The 27943-nt window shown below is 42.4% G+C and overlaps 1 protein-coding gene across 3 annotated transcripts in view; it reads right to left on the bottom strand.

The window, feature by feature from the left end:
• The window catches only part of sptbn1 (spectrin, beta, non-erythrocytic 1), a 55062-nt gene extending 27145 nt beyond the window's left edge, over positions 1-27917 (bottom strand). The window contains exons 1-7 of one of the 3 annotated variants that reach the window (XM_077495323.1): positions 27643-27917; positions 27255-27422; positions 26952-27172; positions 16222-16472; positions 3388-3539; positions 1403-1576; positions 295-386 (exon numbers count right to left, since the gene is read on the bottom strand). In XM_077495323.1, coding sequence (XP_077351449.1) covers positions 295-386; positions 1403-1576; positions 3388-3539; positions 16222-16369 — 566 coding nt within the window. In that variant the 5' untranslated portion in view covers positions 16370-16472; positions 26952-27172; positions 27255-27422; positions 27643-27917. Of the gene's footprint in view, positions 1-294; positions 387-1402; positions 1577-3387; positions 3540-12669; positions 13214-16221; positions 16473-26951; positions 27173-27254; positions 27423-27642 lie in introns of those variants that run through there. The other 2 variants (XM_077495322.1, XM_077495321.1) reach the window with 2 other exon arrangements.
• Between the last annotated feature and the right edge of the window lie 26 nt (positions 27918-27943).

Here is a 27943-nt window from a genome sequence, read left to right on the forward strand (position 1 = left end):
ACAGAGACAACTTTCTGTTCTGTCAACACGTTTGTGTGTTTCTTAAACACTATTGTCATGTCAGTTACATAGTTTATAAGATCAAACAATTGACTAACACATTTTGTGTGTGTAACATTGCAAAAGTAATCTATTTGGGAGACAAAGTATCACGATTTATCGCTGTATCGTCACATTCCTCGACTCTGCATGTAAACAAACGTTCATCTGTCTTCAGCAACGCTGGCGGACTGAAAAGCTAAACTAGATGATGTTTGTTTTTTGTTTTTTTGACGTATTTTGCGTTGGACTGACCCGGCCGTCTTCATCTGACACCAGAGCAGCAGAGCATCTTTGGCCGACTTCTTCTCTTTGTTGTCCTCCGTCTCCACGCTGATGTCTTGGATCTGACGCACACACACAAGCGCGTCAAGACCGCCGGACGACATCATCGAGGAAAAAAACAAACGCAAAGCAGACTGCTGAGGTCCAAAACGGCAACGTGAAGCAACGCAAGACCGACAGCACGTTACACCTTCACGAGTGTGCACACGGCACGTTCACAAATCCTCACTCGACTTCATGTCACCTCCGCTAGCACCATTTCAAACACAAAACACATTTTTTTGTTTTTTTTTTAAATCCTGTCATCTTATAAATGCCCGTGCTGATGACATCATCGCTGGAGTCACATGACTACAGTGCCGCTGCCACTGCAAAGTTAATCCTATGAAGGCAGCAATTTGTCTTTTTCTCTTTTTTTTTAAGTGTTTGAATTAGATTTTTTTTTTTTTGTTTATTTTTTTTAATAATTTGAGTCCAGAGAGCCTTCACGGACGTAATAATTGAAAAAAAAAAACAATTAGAAAAAAAGATTTTAAGAGCAAAAAAAAATTGTAACCAAGGTTATTTTAGTTAACCAAAACTAACCAAAAAAAAAAAAAAGAAATTAAAATTCAAAAAACATTTCCGTTAACAAAATAAAAAAAAAATGAAAACACTTTTAAAAAACAAAAACAAAAAACAAAACTACCTCAAACTACATTTTATGTTTACAAAACTAAAATTATGGCAAAAAATTATAAACATTAAATGAATTAAATAAATGATAGCAAAAATGGTAATTAATTAAATGCATGAGCCTTCGGGGATGATTTGAAATGTGATTTGAAGTCGATTTATTTTGATCTGAACTGGACTAAGGACGTTTGAAAGTGAAGTGATGTCATCGAGCAATGCACTTAAAAGAAAAAACTCATTCTGAAACTAAGCATTTATTAAATAATTAAAACAAATAAAAACCACCCTGAAAACGAATGAAAAGTACCTTAAACTAAGTGAAATGAAAAACTGCAAAAGTATAATAACCCTGCTTGCAACACGCGGCTTGTTTTGAAAGCGGTTGTGCGTCTTGTCGCGGTACCTGGAACCTGAGGATGATGGTCCAGATGAGTCCGAGCGTGAGGCGGTGGTTGCCGTCGACGATGTCGTGCGAGCCCATATTCTCCAGGTGGACGCGCTGCTCCTTGAGGAACTGCAGGGCCTTGTCCACGTTCTCCAGGCAGTGGATCCTCATGCGCCCTTTGGTCGGCTTGGGCTGGCGACAGACGGACGGACACAACGTTCATTTTCATTGCAATTGGGGAAGCTCATCCATCCCAAATTCAGCCAATCAGAAGATCCGCGATGAAAAATTTTTTTTCAGCCGTCCGTCAGCAAACATTCGCTGAGACTGATCGATTATCTTTCAACAAAAGACATTTTGACTTTGGAAAGCAACAATCAGCATTTTGGCAGATTTTTTTGCAGAAGAAATTCAGTAAATGAGTCCCAATCCATTCATATTTCTTTGTGCGTTTTCGGCACTGTCAGTCATTAACGGCAGACTTTGAAGGGATACGCGACTCATTCAACCATTTTCGGCAGTTCATATTTTTTCTCCAGAATGAATTTGATAACTTCATATTTTTCCATGTACAATTAATACCTTTCAAAAGTATCCACTTGCTGTCAACTGATGATGACATCACCTGTGCTGACGAAGTCGGTAACGCCCAATCATGGCTCACCTGCTTTCTGGATTTGGTCAGCAAACTGAGCCATAATTGGTCGTTACCGACTTCCTCAGCACAGGTGATGTCATCATCGGTCGACAGCAAGCAGAAAAAGGACTTTTGAAAGAATACTTGACTCATTGAGCCACCTTCACCAATGAAAAGTTCATATTTTGCTGATAATTCATGTGGTAACTTCATTATTTGTCATGTACAACTAATATCTTTAAATACATAATAATAATGTATTAACTTAATTATTTTTCATGCACACTTAATACCATTAAAAAAATAAATAAATAATCCTAACAACAACAATGTGGTAACTACATTAATTATCGACAAAATATTAACTTTTGATTGCTGAAAATGGCTTCATGAGTCAAGTATCCCTTTAAAAAGTCATTTTTCACCAGAAAGCAGGCGAGCCACGATTGGTTGTTACCTGCTTCCTCAGCACAGGTGATGTCATCATTAGTCGACAGCAAGTAGAAAACGTACTTTTCAATAAATGTATTATTATAATTGTTCATGAAAAAGAATAAAGTTCCCCCTTTAACGATCGTTCAATTGCGTTTTGGCCCGCAACTTCTTTTTGAAATGATCAAAAAAGTTGTGCATAGTTTGCTAATCCATTTATGAGCAAACAATCAACTAACTGTTGCGCCACTCATTTATTTATGTCTTGTAACGTCTCCCTTGCTGATGTGCTCGGCTCGCACCAACAACAAACGTGCGAGGTGACAAAAAAATGTTGAGAAACATTGTTAATGTTGATTTTTTTTTGTTTTGATGTTGCAATCTCATGCAGCTGCAACGAGATTGCAAACAGCTTCTGCTATCTTCTAACATCTTTTTTATTATTATTATTATTATTATTTGCACATCAAGTTTACCAAACTTGCAGGGCTGCTTTGAACAGCCGCACATCACGTCACCACGGCAACAGCAAGACCAGGACATCAAAATGAAGAAATGAATATGTGATCGGATGAAATTGTTTTCCATGTGGATGTGAAACGTGGACACGTTGATGAAAAAGAAAAAAAAAAAAAGACAACTTGGCCTGTAATACTGGAGGTGTCCAGGCGGGGGCGGGGCATCATGTCCACTAGTTGTGCGACTGTTGCCGTGGTGACCAAGCAAGCACACATTTAGGCCTTCCTCTCTTTTGTCCTGACATTTGCTTCCTTCTTCCGCACATTTTAACATCCAAGGTACATTTGACTTTTAAAAGCTACAGCTCAAAAAATAAATACAAAAAAAAATTATGACATCATCATCATCAGGGTTTGGCCAGATTTTTTGTAAAGAGCTTCCTCTATGTGAATAATGTGTGTGCGTGCGCGCATACCAGCCTCTCCCCGCTGAGGACCTCGAGCAGCTTGATGAGCATGCGGCCGTCGCGGAGGTCCACGTAGAGGTCGGTGATGCGGCAGGAGACGCGCGACAGGTGAGAGTTGACCCATTTGGTGAACGTCTTCTTCTGCACCGCCTCGCGCTCGTCTGACCACAAAAAACAAACAAAAACACGTCAAATTCACATTTCTCATGACGTTTGTCTTCCACTTTGATGCTCGATCGTTTCCAGCAGATGACAAGCGGACGTGCGCGCGTTTCCTGTGCGCGCATTGTTCGCCACGCGAGGGAGGGAGGGAGGGAGTGTGGGAGGGGCTTCCTGTGCCAGACAAACGTCCACAAATACGCAACACTGCGTGTGTGCGTGAATGAAACCCAAAATAGGAAAGAAAGTGTTTTGAAATGGTGCTCGTCAAGAGACATGACGAGCATTGTGTTGCTTTTCCGCCAAGGTCAAAGTTCCGAGAAAACAACTGCGACCCCAAACTGAGGCAGGAAAACAACTAAGAGGTCACAAGGTCACCTTAAAGGAATGCTTGACCCATTGAACAATGTACAGCAGTCAAAAGTTCATATTTTGCTTCATTATTTTTCATGAACAATGAAGACATTTATTCAAAAGTCATTTTCCCACTTGCTGTCGACTGATGATGACATCACCTGTGCTAACGGCCAATCACGGCTCACCTGTTTTCTGGGTGTGGTGCGTAAACTGAGCCATGATTGGTCGTTAGCACAGGTGATGTCATCAGCAGTGGACAGCAAGTAGAAAACTGACTTTTGAATAAATGTATTCATTGTACATGAAAAATAATGAAGTTATTAGATTCATTCTGGACAAAATACAAACTTTTCACTGCTGAAAATAGTTCAATGGGTCAAGCATCCCTTGAAGATGATTTTCATCCATTTTATGATGAGGAGAAGCTCCCAAGGCCATAAATCAGCAAATGGTGGCACCTTCAACCCGCAAATCGACACGAGTCAAAGTCAAAGTCTTCCATTACACAGGAAGTGTGCTGCAGTAACGAGAGATTGCGCCGTATTGATTAGGTGCGCGCGCACGCACACAACTAAGCACGCCCTCTTCCACAAACAGACATCAACAAGCAAACACACACACACACACAATGTGGAGGGAGAGGACAACGAGGCACACGTGGGTCGCCACGAGTGAGCGGCAAAGCAAACGGAAGACTTGCGGCGCATCACGAGATGACGAGGCCTGATTTGCACACGCAAACACGCAAACGCACACACATACAGACAGAGCCTGTGGGCTAAGCCCCTCCCACAAGTTGATCTCCACCAATCAGATTCTTGCATGAATGTGACAATTGATGCCAATTGCAGCCCAACACAATCTTGTGTGTAAACATTTGGATGCAATTTTTCTTGCTTGCAACATTTTCACTTCATTTACATATTTTTTTACTATATTGTGAAATACAAACATTTCTCATGTTCTGAATTTTTTTTTTCTCTCGTAGTAAATGTTTTAATATATCTCATCTTTAGTCTGGGATATTTTTTTTCCTTTATATTTCAATGTCTTCACTGCAAATGTGTTGTTTTTCCCATAATGTCACAATTATGCCTATAAATTTGTTTTTTCCTTTCTTGTAATATTACAAATTTCTTTGAGTAACTTCAATCATTTTCACATGAAATATGGACAAATGACTTTTTTTTTCTTTTCCACTTTCCGAATAAAAGATCTGATTTTTGATCATTTATCCATCAAAAATGAGACAGATGAACTGACAATTAATCGGCGATCAAATTGAATGACAACTATTTTAATAATCAATTTTGTGTTCAGAAACCTTGTGGAACGTGAAACGGTCCAAGTCCTCGGATTTCGGGTTCTGGAACAAACCAAAAACTGAATTGGATTCAATTTAAGCTAATGTATTGATTTAAAAAAAAAAACAACAAAAAAAAAAAAACGTATTGATGATTAAAATAATCCGATAAACACTTGGGCCTACCATGCGCCTGTATTTTAATTATTCAAATTTTTTTATGTTGTATGTCAAAAGTTGTTCTTGGATTGTTCGACACTTATGAGTGACTTTTTCGGAAGCTAGCGTTGCAAAGAGGGGGCGTGTCATCACGCGTTGGCGTCCAGTTATGCGAGTGACGACGCCGAGCGTCCAATCAGAGACCAGCGAGTCGGCGTCCAACATCTGGATCCACTAAAACACACTCACATGTCTCTTGTATGTTTCCAAGTCACGCCGGATCACATGACACTATCCAAACACACGCACGCACTCATCATGCGGTCATGGCAAAACACACACACACACACACACTTGGAGCATTCCAACATTCCTGCTGCCCCACGAGAGGTTTGGGCCGCTCCAAATCTCGTCGTTGCCACGGCGATGATCCCCGTCAAAAGTGGATCTGGGACGAAACGGACAAACCCAACTGGACCTCGCCGCAGTGATGTCATCGCATAGAAAGGAAGCTCGTCACGTCATGTGGAAGCCTCGTGCAATGCGAGGACGCCCACAATTTGTTTTTTTAATTTTTAGTGGGTCAATACTGTGGGGGCGATGGGCTGTGGATTTGTTTTTAAACTATGTAAAGCACTTTGAGTTGCAATTTTTTTTTGAAAAGTGCTACATAAATAAAGATTGATTGATTGATTGATTGATTGGTTAAATGAAGCGCTGCCATATCACCAGGCTTCATCACTGGTGCTTTATGGTAGATTTTGAAGTGATTTTTGAAGGGATTATGTTTTTGTTTTTTTGTCAGTGCAGTACCACTTTATGCCACAACATGCCGAGCAGTAATGAGCTGCAGTGGAAGAGATGACGCAAAATAAAAGTGCTTGTTGTATGCGCTGTTTGTGCTTTAAAGAAAGTTATTTGAATGCTTCCGACGACGCTAACATCTTTGCTAATTTACGTTAGCCCGCCTATGGCGTTTCACATTGTATGTTATCATTAAGCTAGCACATGTGAGACAAACTTGAGTAAACATTGATTGATTAAATGATACTCTGCTATATCATATCATCGGGCTTCATCATTGGTGCTTTATGGTGGATTTTGAAATGATTTTTCAAAGGATTTTTTTTTTTTAATTTATAAGTAGTCTGCGCAGTACCACTTTGTGCCACAACATCCTGGGCGTACTGGAAAAGTTTGTGCATTAAAGAAAGTTACTTGAAGGTTTCCAACGACGCTAACATCTGTGCTAATTTACGTTAGCCCACCTATGGCATTTCACAGTGTATGTTAGCATTAAGCTAGCGTGCATGATACAAACTTGTACAGCTTTGTTCTGGGGTCACCAAGGTGGTAATCCCCAAGCAGCACACAAGTAACCTCCAGCCCTGTTTTAAAGACAACTCACCATTGACGGGACATTGTGATTTTCTAGGAATGGTGCCATAATTAGTATTTGAAAATGTCAACACTGGCAGAGATTTATAGTAATAAAATGTACCATATTGATATTTATCTTTGATAATTACTGTGAAAAATCATTCACTCATTTGCTCCCAAAAACATACAAATATGTTGTATTTTAAATTTTTAAGTGGCCCAAAGACGTATTTATGTTTTTTTGTTTGTTTTTATGCTAGAGCATACAGAAGGCTTTGATGCAGCCTCTCAACTACAGAGAACATGTGAAAAAATATATAATTACAAAAACGGCCAGCAGGTGGAAGCAGAGGAGAAGTGATCAACCAGGGCAATGTTGCAACAAGCTCTTTTCCACAGTTTTCACCAGGAATGTGAATAATGATGAAACTTAGCTATATCCTCATGCTTATTGCTGCAAAATGGAAACAGATGAAAATATATTTTTTTTTTTCCTGATGAAAGAAGCGATGCAAATCTTTCTTTTGGTAGGTTCCATGTTTTGATAGCAACAGAACACAATATTCTTGTGGACCTTCCAAAATCAGTCCAAAGTGTGTCAGTTTCTAACTGAATGTTAACGTGATTTAAATGGTCAATGTTGCGCGCGTGACATTCCGGAGCGTGGAGCACACAAAGCATCTTTTCAATGTAGCATTGTGGCGCTAACGAAGCAGCGTGTGCGTGTTGACAGATGGGACATTCCTCGGCTCATGCGCGACAAGCAGAGAAAAAAAAAAAAAAAAAAAAAAAAAAAAAAAAGACAACGAGCAAGACGCTAATGTGTCACCGAGGTGTTGTTGCTGCTTGTGCCGTCGCCGTGGCAACCAAAGGTCAGGTTGTCACTCAAGCAGCCCGACATCTGTGATGTCACACCGGCGGCAGCCAATCAATCCCCTCGTGCAATATTTCGCAGCTCCTTTCAATTATTCATGCGGGTCAGCAAGGCAGCAGGTGTCACACCCACAAAATCATTTTCAAAATACACTTATGATTCTTTTCAGTCACTCTCAGTCCGTCACTTATGCCGGAGGTGGTGAGCAAATAAGGTGGGAGGTGGTTAGGGTTGGGTATCGATTCAGATTGACAAAATTGTTTCGATTCAGATGGGCCCGATTCGATATTTGAAGGAAAAACACTCAAAGTAAATGCTAACTTCCTGTTAGCATTTGCTAATGTCCTGTTCGTGCTAGGCTAGCAATGTTTTGAAAACGACACGCGTTTTGTATTTAAATATAGAGTGGATGTAATTCTTAACGTTTATGTATTTAGTTTGACAGGAAACTCCAACTGCGGCGTCATTAAATAGCTCAAAGGACGTTTCGGGACAACAGAATAACATACGTGACACAATTGCTAGTTGCTAATGCTATGCAAGCAAAATGGTGCATTCAGGGTACTGTCACAGCGTCGGAAACTTTGGCTTTCTTCGATAATGTTTTAAGGGGAAAATAATCAGCCATTTAGCTCAATTGGACAATTGTTTTGGCCGATGTTTGAAGGCCATTAATCAGCCGATTATAATCAGTGTCCGATTAACCGATTAATTTGGCACATTAATTTACGGGGGGGGAAAAAAACCTGTATTAAAATTCATGGTTTTATGAATGTATATTGGGCTGTGAAAAGGAATATCGATTCGATATGTTGATATTTTAGACCCTGCCCTCGAGGTGACCACCTCTGAATTTTGGACACAGGAAAAACCCTGCACCTCGGAATCCAGTTTGACTTATTAACATAAACTTGGGAAGACATTTCTATCAGGAACACACCCACAAAAAGTCCAAGCACGCTTTTGGATTCAAGCGCAAACAACAAGATGCGGATTGCAGAGGGTGACGCACGTCACGCAAATCGAGTATTTGAAACTTTCGCTTTCTGCCGTTTGTGTAAGTGTCGTCTGTAGGCCCCTCCCCCAATGTGCAGCCAGGAGCGCGCTCAGTGGGCGACTCCCATCAAAGACCTCTTTCATGGTAGGGCGCACACACAAACTGGTTTGAGGCAGACGGCGTGGCGGTCGTCCATCACTTCCTCCTGGTGTCACCTTGGCAGCGAGCGTGGGACAACGCCGCCTTTCTTGCCGGGACGTTGCCAGCGAAGCAGTTCAATGTCTTGACTTGCGGCCTCCCCCCAACGTTTTGTTGCCCGCTTTCGCGGAAGCTCATGTGGGAGCCACGCGGCACAACCGCTCCGGCCGTCTCAATGGCGTCATTGACAAAATCCGTGTCGAAACGCAGGTTACTCTCGGGACAGCAAACGGATCCCTGTGCTGGGATTTTCCCTCTCAGCTTTCTGATATGAATCAAATTTTCCTTCATTTTGAATGTTCAACATTGTATAAAAGAAACGTTCAGTGTATACGTCATCTTTTATCTCAAACAGTTTGCCGGACGTCTTCCACAAGTTGCCGCAAGACTTGCGTTCATTTCTCCACCACTCTTATGAGGTGCTCCCCCTAGTGGTCCACCAAGACATTGCTCAATAAGTCATGAACAATGGAACCGTTCTAGTGGCTGTATATTAACTACAAATATCGCGATAGTTGCGTAGCCGTATTGAGAATGGATCAGGAGACTATCGCGATATATCGATATCAGCACTCCTTCCTGCTGGACCGGAAACAAGACCAAGACCATCAGCAGCGGAGCCCCGCAGGGGTGAGTACTTTGCCCCCAATAGCGCAACTGCTGCACCTCCGGCCTCCAGTCTGGAAAAGTGATCCCGTTTGCAGGCAACCAAATAGTGACGAGGACCTCAAACGAGATCTCCCAGCATCAGTTACCGAGCGAGATGCCATCATCGAGTGCATCGTGGACACGCTGAGGCCACTGCGCCAAGGACGCTGCTGACAAAGCCATCGGCGAGAAACTCCCATCGTGCGGCTCCGATTACAGCCGAGCCAACTGAGCCTGGACGCAGCCTGTTCCACTTTCGGCCATTCGGACCAGAAGCGAAAAGCACCTCAAACGACTCTTCATCGTTTCATCGTTAGTCTCCCGCACACATTTCACAGTCCATCCTTGACAACATGGTTGATCTCTTATACTCTGCTTCCACCTGACGGCTGCTTTTGTCATTACTGCCATTTTTTACACTTGTTCTCTGCAGTTGGGCTGCATCAAATCTTCTGTATGCTCTAGCATAAAAACTAAAATTATAAATATGTCTGTGACATTTCAAATAGAATGTCGTTCTACGTTTTTGGGAGCAAACGAGCGAAAATATTTGTTCGAATAATCATTGATTAAAATATTTGAGCTCTACCCCTTCAAAAAAAAAAACCTCTTGGCAATAAAGAGGATTGATTTGATACTTAATTTTTTTTTTAAACACCTTGAAGGCTCATTTGGGGTGCAGATGAGGAAGAGGAGCAGCACGGCTCTTCCTTCCTCATCTCGGCGTCTCGTCTCTAATTACAGCAAACGGCCGAAAGAGCAACGGCGGCGCTCATGAAAGATGAATGAGGAAGACGAGGAGGCAGCCGCCCACGCGGGAGGAAGACGCGTTAGGCCCCTCCCCTTCCCTTCCATTAGTTAACAGCTCAGGGACCCGCAGAGCGGCGAGCTGCCATCTCATTGGCTGCTGCGCGACAACAACGGCAGCAAGAGCTTTCGTGGCTCATTCTCCTGTTTTGGGCGTGCGCCTTTGCGCCGTCATGTGACGATTGTGACACAAATGGCGCTCGGGCGACTCGCTTTCACTTGAATACTCAAATCTGAATATTTCCTCAAGGAAATTCTCCATTTAATTATCGTCAAGAGTGGATGGATGGTACACGAGATGTTTTAGAGACGATGACATCACATTTAAGTTCTGATCGGTTGGTCAGCGCGAGGCGAGTTTTGCGAGGAAATCGTAGCACGCGTTGATGCATTTCAGAACAGGATGGTTTCATTTGTCATTTCATCAGATCAATATTGATTCAAATGATGCACGTGTGGCCCTAAACTGGACTATCCATCAATCAATCGATCGATCGATCAATCAATCAGTTTTTCATTCGGAGTCAAATGCAATCACCTAAACCAGCAAAGTGCAACAATTGGAGAAGCGGTCTCCAAAATCCATCAAAAAAAATTGTCCTTTGGCACAGAAACGGTTGAGCAGCTCCGACGTTCTCCTCCAAAGACAAAAACCAAGTTGAGCTTGCACGAGCAGGAACTTGCACAAAAGTTCCTCCAGATGTCGTCAAATATTTCGCTGGCCAACGAAGGAGGAGTAGAAGAAGATGGAGGAGGAAGAGAAGCATCCAAGGTTGAACTTACGAGCATCCAGCAAAGTTTCTGCTCAACGACAGTTGCCGGCATGCGACATCATCATGTCAGGAAAACGTACGTCCAACCAAAAACCCCAATTAGCTCCAGTTTGGCAATCAAATGTTCATGGGTGAACCAACCATCGTTGTCAGGCGATTGACACTCGATTGTTCTCCGAAAGTTGCTGAAGACAAGACGGAAGTTGTCTTCCCATTTACGCAGCATGACTCAGTTTTTGTTTTGTGATTTCTGTCATGACTCAAATGTCAAGTGAAGCCTTTCCACGTCCACTGCAGACATTTCACAACATTCTCTCCTCTCCACATGCAAGAAAAAAAAAAAAAAAAACACAAATCTGGCAACCCAGCTAATGCCTGACAAGCTAGCAAACACCAAGCAGCTCATGTCATAAAATGATTTTTTTTAGCGTGCCTTTGAAAAATAGCAGCAAAAGTATGCAAAAGTCGAGCTCACCAACTGCTTCTTATTAAAATGACGCTTGAAAAGCAAGCAGCTAAGATCTGAAAAGCACGTGGATAATAATGTCTTGGGGACGAAAAAACTAAATATTTTTATGGTTACATGTATACCGAAGGTCAATTACAATTTCTTTTTTTCCATTTCATATCAAAATGAACAAAATAGTTGACATTTTTTTTCCCCCATTCCAGGGTTGTTATAGTTTCGGAATTTTTAGTCTTCAGGGTGGTTTTGTTACTTTTTCTTAGTTTTACTAAGTTTTTTTTTTTTTTTTTTTTTAATGTGTATTACTTGTGCGCAATATTTACAAAACAGCACGAGAGCGATGTCATCTTTTGGTGCTTTTCTATTGGCTGCTGCTAGATGATGTCACTTCTGTGTGACACACTTTCAAACGTCCTTATTCCATCTTAATATCAAAATAAATCGACTTCAAATCACATTAAAAAGACTCGTTCATTAAAATAATACCAAAGATGAAACCAAAGGACATTTTTTTGCTATAATTAGTTTTGTAAACATAAAATGTAGTTTGTTAGTTTTCTGTTTTTTTTTTATACAAGCATTTTAGTTTTTATTTTATTTCATCAAAAAAAAAAAAAAAAAAAACGTTTTCTGAATTTTTGTTTTAGTTTGCTAGCTGCTAGATACAAACATCTTCCAAGCTAGAGACGAAAGATGTCGACCATGAGCAGGACATGAAAAGGTTTTTTTTAATCCGCCATATTAAAATTTTGTTTCAGTTTTCGTCCAATTTCAGTCACCACTTGTTGTCCATGTTTTAGTCCAGTTTTGATGGCGCGAAGTACATTTTCGTCTCGTCTTCACTGGTCGACGAAAATGAATACTGATTAAGTCACAGTTATTGTTTATTAATGAGGGTTTTAGTCCGGTAAAAAACGTTTTTAACATTTTAGTGTTAGTTTTCGTTGACGAAATGAACACGACATGGTGTGACATTCGAGAACATTCACTCCTGTCAAGATCGATTCTCCAGTCATTTGCTCAACAAGTTTTTTTTTTTTTACGGTGAACGCTTCGACGGCAGAAGCTCCCAAAAAGTTGTTTTCTTCCCCGGCCTGGCCTCCGCCTTCTTCTTCTTCTTCTTCGCCGTCCGTCCGTCGACATTCCCAAAAGAAAGCAAACATCTTTTACCTTGCAGCTGTTTGAAGCGTCCCTCCAGCTGGTTGTAGTTGAACGCCGCTTGGCCCGGGAAGCCGCCGCCGCCTCCGCCGCCTCCGCCCCCGCCGGGCCCCGGGCTGGACGCCCGCATGTGGCCGTGGGAAGGGCCGGCGGCGACCCCCGAAGGAGAAGAAGAAGGGGAAAGCGGCCCGGCGTAGTCCAGCGTCGGAGAGAACGCGCTGCTGGCGCTCTGGAGCTCCATTGGCGACAAAACTTGGACGCCGCTTCAGTCAAGCGGCCGCCAGAATTTAATAAAAAAAAGAAAAAAAAAATAATTCTTCACATCAATCCGTTGTCTTCAGAGGAGCTTGCGTCCATGCGCGAGCATCCATGATGTGTTGTGAGTCTTCATTCAACTCGCCCGCCACAAGAGTTGAGGAAAAAAACAATGACGACGAAAACCGCGTGTAAGGAGAGTCACAGATGGAGGGATGAAAAGATGAAGGAAAGGAAATGAAAGGAGGAAAGGAGGGAAAAAGGAAGGACTGCGTTCGTCCCCTGACCAGCGTGACGCTCGCAACACTGAAAAGCTCCAGACTGAAAAGACCTCCGTAGGGGGGTGGGGGAGGGGCCAGCGGGGGGAGGGGCCGCACAGAGCGCACAGCCAATCGAGTTGGCCCTCATTTGCATAAGAGGCAGACCCAAAGAGGAAGACTAACAGAGAAAAGAAAGAATTCACATACTCGTGGAAAAAGAAAACTTAAAAAAAATAAATAAATTGATTTTTGGGCTCACTTTTTCAAATCTAGTTTTAATAGTTTTTTTTTTTAGATTTTAAATGGTATATAGCATTTTAAGTATATCTTTAGCTACTGAAAACACAGTTTTTTAAATTTGCCTTGACTTATTAAACTTTATTTTTCCTCATTTATATCTTATTAATTATTATATATAGCTTTTGTACATTTTTTCAACTGTTTTTTAAATGTAACATTTCAAATATTTTCAACCATGAAATAGTTATATATATATATTTTTTGTTTAATTAAAATGTGTCATTCAATTTGTTGCAAGTGTCGGGATTATTACGTCCGCCGAGGAGGAAACAACCTCAACATTGTTGACAAACAACAAGCCAACAACCTGCTAACGATAAGAAGGTAAACGATAAGAAGATCAATGATAAGAATGTAAATGATAAGAACGTTAATGATCAAATGGAGCCATTGGTGGGTCAAAGGTGAAAAAGTGGAGGTGGGGCGTGATCAAAGTGACGGTCGACAGTTGCGAGCGAGCAAGCGGACGGACGGACGGACGGACGTTTCCTCCCGACAGCCAGTCCCAAGTCCAAACATCCTGACAAATGTTTCAGCGCTAAAATGAGCCGCTAGCCGACTCGTTTGTGTGTGCGTGCACGCGCATCTTCTTCCTGTCTGAGCCACGCCGCCCGCCACTTCCTGTTTGATTGAAAGCAAACGAATGGCGGAGATTGGACTTTTTCCACAAAGGTAGTTGAAGGGGGAAAAACACGCATGTATGGGCCCCACAATGTAGCAAAGATAAACAAACCCAAAGACATTCCTGTGTGAAGGACAACAACAACAACAAAAACTCCCATCAGCCACTTCCTGTCTAGGTGGCCAACTTGAGTGAAAAGTTGGGACAACTTCCTGTCAACACACACGCACACGGGAAGAGGAAGAGGAAGAGGAAGAGGAAGAGGAAGAGGCACTCTCCTCCAGCCAGCCGCCTTTGTGGAATTCATTGCACTTGGTTTCCATGGCGACTTCTGCTTTTGTAAATATGCTATGTGGGTGGAATGCGCCTTATCGGCAGGATGTTGCTTCAAATCAATCAGCTTGAACATGAAATACAAAATTTGTTTGTTTTTTTGTACGTTAAGGCTTCCAATAACTTCCTGGCCGACTGCTGGAATTGTGCAGGATTGAACCGAAGACTGCAAAATGTATACAGCACACCAACATCAGCCGCCTAGTGTCCACAGTTGGAATTACATACGGCAAAGTGAATTTGCGGCATATCGGCCAGCTGGCTTTTGTGGATTTGCTTTTGCAGATGTGAGGATTTCCCCAATATTGATGATCAATATGATTAAAAGGGATATTTGACTCTTTGAGCCATTTTCAGCAGTAAAAAGTTCATTTATTTTCTCGAGAATTAATGTGGTAACTTCATTATTTTTCATGTACAATTAGTACCTTTCAAAAGTCATTTTTCAACTTGCTGTCGACTGATGATGACATCACTTGTGCTAACGACCAATCATGGCTCAGTTTACTAACCCAAACCCAGAAAACAGGTGAGCCGCGATTGGTCGTTATCTTTAAATAAATACATAAATAAATATAATAATAATAATAATGTGGTAACTTATTTTTCATGTACGATTAATATCTTTAAAAAAATAAAATAAAAAGAATAATATTGTGGCAACTTCAATTCGACAGCATGCAGAAAAATGACTTGAATAAATGTATGAATTGTACATGAAAAATAATGAGGTTATCACATTAATTGTAGACCAAATATGAACTTTTCAGTGCTGAAAATTGTCGAATGAGGTCAAGTATCGTTTTAACGACGTCTGATTGTTGACAACAGATGTCGCCCCGTTCAATGGAGTAACATGACGCACGCGTGCACGCACACACCCTCGTGCATATTTCACAAGTTTGTCAATTATTGAGTGAGGCGAGTGTCGCACGCACGCGCACGATCGCACGATCGGTGAAGGAGGCTGAAGATGACCAAACGGCTTCAAAAATTCAGAAATGACGCGTCGCAACTTCCATTGCCGTCAGATTTGGTTGGACTCGTCGACAAATATGTCCTGATGCTTCTTATCTTCATTGCATTTATAACACATACGCGCACGCAGATAATAAATGACAAGAGGCGGTTGGTTAATCATCACTTGAGGATCAAGAAGGTGTGACGCGGTTCAAAGTACAAAATGCTTTCAAAGTCAAGTCCAAAATGTTCTCAGCGGCCCCACTAGTCAAAACTGATGAAAATGATTATATTGCACTTATTATCATTATTGTTATTATTATAAAGGCTCAGGTAACGACCAATTACAGCTCAGCTGTTTTGTCATGAGACATTTGCAAGTGAAAATCTTGTGATGTCATTTCAAGGGACAGCAAGGTGAAAAATTGGAGCTTTTCGCCGTGTTCAAAATGCTAATTGATCACCAAAAACGACCACGACTGCCCTCCAAGAACGCACGTTTTGGATTTAAACGTACAGCGGATGTCATTCTTAACATTGCGTATTTTGTTTTACGGTTCAGTCCAACTGCGGCGTCATTAAACATCTTAAAGGACGCTTGGGGACAACAGAAGAAGCAGAATAACATACGCGGCACACTTGCGAGTTGCTAATGCTACGCAAGCAAAAATGGTGCATTCAGGGTACTTTCGCAGTGTGGGAAACTTGGCTTTTCGTCGCTAACAACGTTTTCAAGTGAAAATATTGGCCGATCGTTTTGGCTGATTAATCGGAAGTTCTAAAATGAAATGAAAGAGCAGCTGCACGGATTGGCAGGTTGACCCCCGACCTCACCTGCGAGCGCTTTGATGCGCGAGCGCTCAAAGAGCCTGGCCGAGCTGTTCTCGTTGTCCCAGTCGTCGGCGTCCCAGCGGTTGTTGACGCCTTCGCTGTACGTCTGCTGGATCTCCATGTGCTCCAACTCGCCCGCTACCGACGTCATGGCCGCCACAACGCCACTATGACACGCTCGCTTCCTCGCTCACTCGCTTACGTCCGTCCGTCCGTCCGTCCGTCCTCAAAGCCCCAATGCTGCTTTGGCAAACCTGCAACCAAATAGTAATCCCACTTAACAGGTTTGCCACATTCAATTCAATCATTCAATATGTTGATTCAAGATTTAAAGGGACGCATACTTCACTTATTTAGCCCATTAGAGCAAAAGTTCAGATTTTCTCTGTAATTAGATACTTGAATTATTTTCCACATACAATTAATACTCTTGTTGTCGACTGAAAATGACATCACGTGCTCAGGTAACGACCAATCACAGCTCACCTGTCATGTGACATTCACAAGCTGAGCTGTGATTGGTTACCTGAGCACATTTTCAGTTGACTGCAAGTTGCAAAACATGTTTTTAAAAGGTACTACTAATTGTACATGAAAAATAATGAAAACATCAAATTATAGACAAAATATTAACGTTTGACTGCCAAAAATGGCTAAATAAGTATCCCTTTAATTATTAATTAATACATAAATAACATACATTACATAAAATACATGAATAAAAATTAATCCAATATAGCGATATACTGTATTATACATGAATGAATAAATTCATGATTACCTCTGTCAAAATGTCATTAAAGTAAAAAATATTTATTGTCTATAAGAAGTATCAACATGTGAAATTGCCGTGCGTGACACAAATATTGAAAATGTACTCAAAGAAAAGTGCTGTGAAATTAGCATGTAATAATCAAGTTTGCAATTACTGTGTAATCATAACAGACTGATTAAATTGATCATCAACATGTATTTAAAATGAACATTTAGTGTGTAATTACCATTTAATTGAAATCATTGATATAAAGGATGTAACCAATATTTCAAAGAGCGTTATTGTGCTTCAAACGTCAATAAACTTTGGCTGTCACATGGTCATGTCATGTGATGTGATGTGATTGGCCAGCAGGGAAAACAAATGAGGCAAGTGCACCCCCGTTTGGCCGCAACCTGCTACTACACCCTGTCAGGTGACACTCATTCCTTCAACAGGAGATTCTTCTTTTGGACTATTTGAGAATGTGACGACATCCTCAGCAAAGAACATTAAAAAAAGGACAAGAATATGATGAAGTAATATGACATTCGGAGGAAGGTTGTGTACTTTTCCAAGGAGGACCAAAACTAAATACATAAAAGTGAAGATTATAAAAAAACAGAATTCAAAAATGAAATACAAATGTATATTTGCTCTTTTTTATGACCATTTCTATTCATTTTGAATGTTGTCACTTTTCAGCTTGCTCACGACGAACATCCAAAAAGATGATTCCATTTTTGTGTCTTTTGGGAGTGGACACGCAATCTTGTCTCATGTCACGCAGAAAGACAAACTCACTTCAAACTCTCATATTAAAAAAACAAACAAACAAAAAAACAGTTTTCTTTTCTTACTTTTTTTTGGGGATGTAATGAATGCAAAATGCGAGCCACGACTGAGCGGAAAGCTGTCGTTTCTATGGCGACGCCATCGTCCCAGCATGCAATGCGTGGGAGCCCGCCTCCTCACACGGCAACATGAAAAATGATCCCACCAAAAGACACCACCAGTCACCTTACTCTTCGTCGTCATCATCTGATTTTTTATTTTTTTTGCAGGCGAGGCCCAATTCAGTTGCATTTCTTTGGTGTCAGTATGGAGGACCAAAACTGCCACAATTCCAAATAAAGACATGATCACAAGGAAAATAAAAAGATATTTATTATATATATATATATATTTATTTATTTATTTTTCTTTTTATTTCCATTTGTATTTATTTTTTGGATATATTTTTTAAGTTATATGTATTTTTTGATATCCGTTTTTATTGTCACTTTTAGTCATTTTTTTTATTTAGTAATTTCTACAATTTTTTACATTGTAATTCAATTCAAATTTGACAATTTTTGCATTTCTACAACATGACTTCTGTTCGTCATCATACGCTCAAGTTGAACATGTGTGACTGTCTTTTTGTTTTTACAAATAATAATAATAGCCGCCAACTACGGCTGCATACAGTCGACAGATTGATGCATGCACGCAACATAAAAAGAGAAAATCCAGCAACAGCTACTATGTGGTGGTTGTTTTTTTCTTTTCTAGTAAGTCTCTCCCACGTATCTTTCAGGCTCCAGCATCAGCGTGTTGCCATGGCAACCCGGCCGCCAGCATTTGTTGGCGCTCCCACGCAGGCCGAGGAGACGCGAGCGCACACGCGAAACACGCACAGAAAGGACGTGCGCAAACGTCCTCATCCTGATCACGTGATCGGGAATTCAAATCCAATCCATCGCATCATTTTCAACTGGTTAGCTCGCAACATTTAACAACGCAGTCGGGCTGCTCGATTGCGGGAAAAATAATCAGCACGATTATTTTTTGGCAATTATTGAAATTTTTTTTTTTTTGGTACAAAACAAGAAAATGTTTTAAATTTAAAAATATTAAGACCAATTTAAAAAAAATATATAGAAACACTATAAATATGCAAGTTCCTTTTGGACCAAACAAAATTTCTAACAATATGTATTTATGATAATAAATGTTTAATATGTTATATGTGTATGTTTAATAATATATGTAGGACGATTATTTATTTTAAAAAAAAAGGACAATTATTTATTTTATTTATTTATTTAAAAAAATAGAAATACGATAATTATTTAAGTTTTGCTTGGAGCAAACAATTTATAAAAATATGTATTTATTTATTTATTATGTTGGCCATAACTTGAAGTTGGATGCAGATGTGCAATCGGACAGATCATTTAATTATTGATACAAAACAAGAAAATGTTTAAACAAAGAAAAATAAAAAAATATGAAGACAAATAACATTCTTTGAAACATTATATTATGCAAGTTCCTTTTGGATGAAACCAAATTGATTACATTAGTTATTTGAAAATGTAAAAAAAAAAAAAAGGTACAAATGAATAAATGTAAACTCAGAAATGAGTATGAATGAGATGATGCTGATTTTGTAATTGTGGAGTGAAAAATGGAAATTGTGATTGGATTTCCATTCATTGCGCAACCACAGATGACTTCATTTCATAAGCCACCTGAAAAATTGATGTCAAATGGAGTTTCAGTTACTTTTTATTGCATTTCCTTAACAAAATGGTTTTTGGAATTGTACTTTTTTGGTTAGTTTGAGTGAATTCAATGAAGTTCGTTTGATCCGACGGTCTCGCAAAAACCTGAACCGGAACCGGAACCAGGAAGTAGAACCGTTACGCGCACGGGTGCAGCAAAAAAAGCGCCTGGCAACACACCAAAGTGGAAATTTGAAATCCGTTTTGGATCCAAATCGATCAAGTGTGCAATGAAACTTTTTTTCAGTTTTTTTTTTTTTTAATTATGATCCCAACGTGTCCGTCGCGGATTCCTCCGTGCCTGCAAAGTCGCTTCCCGCCTTCACACAATCAGGTTAGCGGCGAGGGTCGAGTGAGCGCTAATGCAGTTAGCCGTCACCATGGTTACGCCGATCAATCTATTGACGAGCGCAGCAAACGCGCAGCCGGATGGCGCTGCGATCGAACTCCACGCTAAAAGCACAAAAAGATTTACGAGCAGACGAGAGCAGCCTTTCCATTTTTTTTTCATGACATCATCATTCCGAGCCGGACGGGACGGGGCGGGGCTCGCTTTTTGATTTACCGCCAAAAAAAAAGAAAGAAAAAAAGCCAATCGATGCGTGTGCATTAGCAACAAACGCGCGCACATTCTTTCTTTGCACTTCCCGGACTTGACGAGGCGTTCGAGGACACGCTTGCCGGGACGCATCTTTCATTACGATCGGCCAAGACACTAACAGGAAATGATTAGCAACTGGCGCTAACGAGGGTGCGAGGCTAGCTGGATAGATAGAGAGGCAGATGGACGGATGGAGGGCAAGAAGGAGGTCGAGATGGAGATAGATAGAAATTGATAAGTGGACGGATGAGATGATGATGATGATGATGATGATGATGATGAGTTGCCACGGTGACTTGTTGTTGTTTGATTGCGAGCTAGCAAAGCAAACAAAAAGGCGTGCCGGCAAAGAAAAAACAAAGCTGCGCTAGCGCTGACGTTCGCTAATCTATATTTCATAAGCCCTCCATTAATGTGTCGTCTGTGCACGCACGCACACACAATTATGAACACACCAGAGCCCTCACGCACACACGCAGCAACACGGAGATGCTACATTAGCAGCATTTTGAAATGTTCTCTGCAGGCTAACATGCAACAACTATTCCAATCAAATCTTGGATTTTTTTTTTTTCAACAAAGATTTCATATACATTCCTCAAAACATGTTTCCTGTTTGTATTTTTTCCCCTTTCTGAAATTATTTCTGCTGGTACAACAATGAATTGATTCATCCTCAACTGTTCAAATATCAAATTCAATTGGCAACTAGATGGATAATCAATTAGTCATTTGGGGCTCTAATTGTTGAACTCGTCCCTCATGTTGTTATTGTTTTGATCCCCACAAACTTGAAAGAAAAACATCGTGAAAGGAACGATGGGCTCCGCCCCCAGCTCACGAAAAAAAAAAAAGGAAACGTCGGCGAAGGTCCAGTCAGTCCACTCGTGCGCGGGACAAACGTGACATTTTGTCACAAACTCTCCAGCTGCTGAATGGTCGCAGTGTGCGCGGGCGGACGGACGGACAGACGGACGGACGGACGGACGGACAGACGGCTCCATTGTGTCGAGTGAAGGAAACGTGCACTCGATGACAGGAAGCAGACGTACAAACGTCCCTTTCGGCTTCACAACACTGACTCGCTGTTGTGTTGTCATGGCAACGCGTCGGCTTCATGCACTCGTCTCCATGATATGACTGGACAGCCGATAGGCCAAAACTTTTGAGGCGGCCATATTGCTCCTCCCAAGAAACCTTTCTCGCCGTAACATCCGATTCGATACATTTACAGGATCCAAATTGAACATTTGAGACACTACAGCATGATTGATGATCTTTTAAATGTAGCCATCCATCCATTATCTTGACCTATTCCTCACAAGGATCACGGGATGTTTTAAAGGTATTAAACATAAACATGAAGACATTTTACAACTTGCCTAAAATACACAAAGAAATGATAATGCTTAAAGATGTTTAGTGCAGCTGGAAACTTTGAATGAAAGAATTGTAACTGTAATTGAACAAAAGATGCCAAATCGAATAATCCAATTAATCGGCTGCTAATTATAATCGGCTCATTTTTGGCCTTCAAACATCGGCCAAAACAATCAGCTATTTGAGCTAAATGGCCGATTAGTTTCCCCTTAAAACGTTATCGAAGAAAGCCGAAGTTTCCGACACTGTGAAAGTACCCTGAATGCAGCATTTGGCTTGCGTAGCATTAGCAACTAGCACGTGTGTCGCGTATGTTGTTCTGTTGTCCCAAAAGCTGTTGAACAACACCCCGGTTGGAGTTAACTGGAAAACTAAATACACAATGCTAAAAATTACATCCAATGTATATTTCAATACAAAATAGGCTTCATTTTTAAATCACCACTAGCCTAACAGAAAGTTAGCATCAACTTTGAGAGTGTTTTTCCTTCAAATAACGAATTGAATTGGGCCCTTCTGAATCCAACCTCAACATCGAAAATCGGAAATCGGCCTTCTACTAACCGTTTGTTAGTAGAAGAATAAATGTTTCATGTGTACGTATAGCGTATAGTTGATACTGCTGGCAATGTGGGAGTAACAAGATGGCTGCCCTGTGACGTCAAGGGCTTGCACGGGCGTGTACGGGCTGATCGGCTATCCAGTCATATATACAGGTCAGCGGTCCCCACAAAATTCATCAGGTCTGATGCGGGACACGGTTAGCAATAGCAAACTGGAGGCTAACATTGCCAAGCGGACGTTGCAGTTGGCGTTTTCCAGTGGAAGCTGTTAGCCTAGCATGTTGCGCTAGCAGTAAAAACACACGACTGCCTTCCTCTGAATGTTTGTGCGGTCGTGTGCGGTGTTCCCAAACTCACAGAGGAGGGAGGAGGTCGAGATTTTGGGACGGCGCCAAGGCGAGGGAGGGAGAGGGAGGGGGAGGGGCCAAGGACGCGAACAAGCGTGCGACAGAAACTCGCCTTGTTTCACACCATTCTCGTGCGTGAACCTTCTTTCTGCCTGGCTGACGTCACCCCAAACATTTCCACCAATCCGAGCAAAAACATTCAAACATTCAACAAACAGACTCACTTTTTTTTTTCTTCCTTCCCTCAAAAGCTTCTCGCAGCTTTTTAGTCCCAAAATACATCTCACGCACACGCACACGCACGCTCGCTCGTCACCGTCCAGATTGGAGGCTCGGCGTGTCGTCATGGCGATCCATCCCATCATTTCAGCCTGGCCGCCAGCCAGACTCGTTTGCCGATTCTCCCGCGTTGTGGGATGTCACATCCAATCTAAGCTCGTGCGTGTGCATGTGTGTGCGCGCGCGCGCGCTTTCCTGCTGCTCCGGCTTGAGGGGGAAAAAAAAATAACATAATAATAATAAACTGGGATCACTCGCATTCCTCAACACTGCAGGTGCACCAGCACCTGTCGTCCTGTTTGCCTGTCTGTCTGTCTGTCTGTCTGTCTGTGGAGTCACTTTCACACGGACGGTCAACGTTTAGTACTGTCAAAGTTCAAGCATTAACTAATAAAAAACAAAAAATAAAAAATTCCGCTGTCATCATGGCTGTTTGCTGGTTTGCTGCGTCAAATCGTCGACGTGGCGACAGTTGATGATTTGAAAGTCTGTCGTTCACGTTTGGCTTTTTCAAGGACACGCAGACGGGCCCCAACTCAGATTTCCTGATGATGATGATGATGATGATGCAAGCGTCAGCAGTGGGTAAGAATAAACGAGCGCAAAGCTTCGTAATGTCACACACAGTTGAGATGTCATCACGTGTCCGATTACAAAACCAGGTGACAATCTCGGCGTGGAGGTCAATGACCTCGATGACACAAAATATTCTCAAGATTGAAGTCAACCAACAAGGCCTCTTGTTATCTATTTTGCATTTTGTTTTGCCTTCCGTTTCGGAGATCCACGAATGAAGCAAATGTTAGCATCATCACATTAGCATTAGCATCACGTGGGCAGGCCAGGCTAAACCGTGTCAACAAAAATGTGAAGCGGCAACAAAATGGCTGGATAAAATGAGGCTAATCATGTGTTAGTTAGCATGAGCATCCGTCACAAACTGGCCACAAAACGGCCGACATCTTTTGGGTATCAAATGAGCTGGATAAAAAGATGCTAATGTGTTAGCTTAGCATGAACAATCATCACAAAACAGTGGCCACAAAATGGACGACATCTTTTGGGTATCAAATGGCTATTTAAAATGATGCTAATGTGTTAGCTTAGCATCAGTGCCCTCAAAATATGGACTAAAGACTACAAAAACATTAAAAAAAAAATCAGTGTGGAGATGAAAGTATGACAAGAAAGGAGGGAGAGGACGTGTGGGTGGGTTTCGGATTCGGATGGCGAACGAGGAGCACTTTGACTTTTGGCAGAGGTCGGCTTTCAGCTAATGGCTCATTTCCTGTCTGACCACACCCCGAGCCCGAGCCCGAGCCTGACCCCTCCCCTCCCCTCCCTCCCCTCCCCGCCGAGGCACGCGCGCTTATCTCTTATCTCTCCGTGCGCGTATGTTTGCATTCCATGGGCGTGGCCAGCTGATGATGTCACACGCCGCCAGTCCACTTCCTGTGTGCTGGACATTTTCCAGAAGCTTCCCGCCTGCCTCTCTCGCTTTCTGGTCCTTGTTTTTCCCCCGCGGGGACGATTCATCATCCCGGGGAATGTTCTCGCTGCGCTCGCTCCCTCGGACTTATTGCAGCAGACGCCCGACATCCCTCTCTTCATCCGTCCGTCCGTCCGTCCGTCCGTCCGTCCGTCCGTCCGTCACTCACCTCCGCCTACATAGTGTGAGCTCTCTTTTTTTTTTTTTCTTTAACGATATTGTGACCTTTTTTTACCTCGCCAACCCCCCACCATAAATATTTTGGTGATTATCACGTCGCTATCTTCATATTGTGATAATAACGTATCGTGATATTTGGATATCGTCACGTCTATTAATTAGTGGTTCCATTCAAGAGCCAATCAAATCAAACGATAGATCAGCGCTTCGACGGGTTCGCACAGAGACTCATTGAACAATTTTCAGCAGCAAAAATTCATATTTTGTCGATCATTAAATGTGGTAACTTGATTTTTTTACATGTATAATTAATACCTTTAAAAAGTAATGTTTCCACTTGCTGTCGACTGATGATGACATCACCTGTCTGAGGAAGTAGGTCACGCCCCATCATGGCTCACCTGTTTTCTAGGTTTGGTCAGCAAACTGACATCATCAGTCGACAGGAAGTGGAAAATTTACTTTTTAAAGCTATTAATTATACATGGCAAAATAATGAAGGTCGCACATTAATTTTAGACCAAATATGAACTTTTTACTGCTGAAAATGGCTCCAGTATCCCTTTAACATCTGGACAAAGTGCAGCTCACCGTTTGGGAGTTTTGAAGTCCAATTTGGTTAACTTTTGTTGTAATTGATGGAATATTCGATAGGATGATCGATTGTAAAAGTCTCATTTCAAACATCGGAGGCTCTCAAAATCAAACAGCAGGTGGGACCAAAATGTGTGAAAAACAAAAAGATCATTTTGTGTTTGTGGTGTAAAGGTCAAAGGCAACATTCTGCTTGACATGTCATCCAACAACTGCAACATGCTAAAACAGCTAGCGGCTCAAAAAAAAAAAAAAAAAACGAAAGTAGAGCTGAGTTCCAATTTGAACTATCGATCATCAGCATCACTTTTGTGTGGAAGCCAGCAAAAGATGACGTCAAGTGACCTGAAGTACAAGTCAGGAGACACTCGAGTGTCCCGTCAACCGTCTTGATATTTTCTGGGGAAAAAACAAAATCAAGAACTTGAGAACAAACTTGACAGTAAGCAATTCTAAGACGTGATGTGGATACGTCTTCCTGCTGCTGATGCGTCGGGCCACCCGCCATCTTACGTGTGTCTGGCCAGAAGCAATAAATTCATTCCAGCTCTTATTTATGTCGCCATTTTGACGCAGATTGTTTTGTTACAAACATGAGACATGTAGCGATGTTCATTTTCTCCCTTTTCAATAAAAAAAAAAAGAGACCGCAAACAAGAAGCAAGAAGCATCTTAGTTTGTGGTGGTGAATCGGAGACAAGTCAGCAAGAAGTGTCCGTGCGGAAAACAAAATATTCGTTTCCGGGCATCCCGGCGACATCCAGGCCGCTATTATCCAACCAGCCATCCGTCCGTCCATCCATCCATTTTCTTGACCGCTCATTCCTCACAAGGGTCGTGGGGGGTGCTGGAGCCTATCTCAGCTGGCTTTTGGGCAGTAGGCGGGGTACACCCTTAACTGGTTGCCAGCCAATCGCAGGGCACACAGACCAACAACCATCCACGCTCACAAGCAGATCAACTCGGGACAATTGAGAGCGCCCAATCAACCTGCCACGCATGTCTTTGGAATGTGGGAGGAGCCCGGAGTACCCGGACAAGACCCAACCGACTTGGTCGACTTTTATTCCCAGCCTTACGTTGGACTTGACCAAGCGACACTTCCAACAAGTCGCCAAATGTTTGCCAGTTGGCGTCGGCTGGGGGAGGGGCCCACATTGACCAGAAGATAAAGTGGACAATAAAGTGCAAAGCAAAACAAACGGGAGTCAGTTGAAAGGGGAGCATTTCAACCATGTCGCACGTGTCAAAAGGCGCGTTTGAGATTTCCAGCTTAAGACGGCGAAGGGTGAAAAAAAAAAAAAAAAAAAAGGGAGCGTCTTGAGGGCGGAGGAGGAGGGTCCTGCCGCAGCAGCAGCAGAACTCGGTCCAGTCGGATCCGATTACATAACAGTGCCTCTGGACTCGCGGCCGGTCTGCATCCAAAACCACGACACACAAAAAGAAAACAATAAAAAAAAGAAAGAAAAAGAGCAACAAGACGAGAAAAACGGCAGATCAACTCGCAACATTTTGAAGTGCATACAAACACAAAACACCTGCTTGTTTATGACACAAGGTCGCACTCTCGACCACGCCTGCACCATCGCCTTCATCATCATCATCATCATCATCATCATCACGGTGGATCAAAACAACAACATGCTGCACCTCCATCCATCCATCCTTGATGGGAGGCTGCGGCAGCAGCAGGAGGAGGGAAAAAAAAAAAAAAAAAAAAGATGCTGCTGTGGCGCACTAAAGCTGGAACACGCACGCGCGCACTATGATGGAGGTCCGGAGTGAGGCAAGGGGGGCCTGCGGGGGGGGGCATCCGGGGAGAGGGCGTCTCTCCTCTCCTCGGTTCGGCCTCTCCAACTTCGGCCGCGTTTGCTCGCTCGCACGTCATTTCGGGGCGCGTGCACGCTCAGCCCGCCACAAGCGCGCGCACGTTGGCGACGAGGACAAACCGCGAGCGAAGCGAGCGAGTGGTCGGTTGGGTTCGGTTCGGTACTCACCTCGAGGGCCGACAGAAGCGCGGCTGTGCTGTCCGAAGAGCGGCCGGGCCAGTGGTGCTGAAAACAATGCAGAAAGCGAGCAGCTCCTCTTCTTCTTCTTCCTCCTCCTCCTCTTCCTCCCCCGCCTCAGCTCCGTGGACCAGACTGCAGAGCGGGGAGCGCTCGTTTTACCACACGCGGCAGCACCGCGTTATGATATCAGGCGGCAAAAATGCTCCGTCCTGAAGCGGAGAGAAAATAAACATCAAATCCCAAAAGAAAACAAATGGCAAAGTCTAAAATATTTCCCAAACGGAACTCAACTAAAAAGAGGGCTCTGTCTGAAGAGAGTTCCACCATCGAAGCTGTTCGTTGAATGAGCACGCCAGCTCCCCCGCATGGGCGGTGTCGCCGATGACCGCTGCAAGTTTGCCGAGTCACGTGTGGGCCGTGACGTGACCATCAGCAAAGCGAGCCCGCTTGGCCACCAAGCTAATTGTTAGCACACACACACACAAAATGGGCTTAACAAATTAGCTAACAAATTACAATTGTTTGAATCACTGAATCAGTACTCCAATTTAACCCTCGTGCCTGGAAACCTGGTTAACCTATACAACAGTTCAACGACACTTAAAACATGCTAATTGTGAGCTAAACAGCTAGCATGGCACGGCTAGAATGTGTCCATCATGCTGCTACGTGTGCTTACCTTCGAATTAAGACGACTGCAGCATTTTTCACAACTTGCAACAATTGAAACTACTTTAGACAAAAGCAGTCTGTTTGTATGCTGTAATAGTTTGCGTTCATTCATCAGTAACCAAATGACAGTAGTTTATGTTTCTGCTTCAACTTTCTACAACTACTCAAGCAACTTTCGTCGTAACAACTGATGCTTTATTGAATCTTCGTAGCAGCTGACGCGGCTCAATGGATGTCTGGATGTCGTCTTCAGAAAAGAGGACGCCACAGGTGAAATCTGGACGTCTGAGGGGTTTCTCAAACCACCG

The sequence above is a fragment of the Festucalex cinctus genome, chromosome 14, assembly GCF_051991245.1.
Source record: "Festucalex cinctus isolate MCC-2025b chromosome 14, RoL_Fcin_1.0, whole genome shotgun sequence".
NCBI classification, from domain to species: Eukaryota; Metazoa; Chordata; class Actinopteri; order Syngnathiformes; family Syngnathidae; genus Festucalex; species Festucalex cinctus.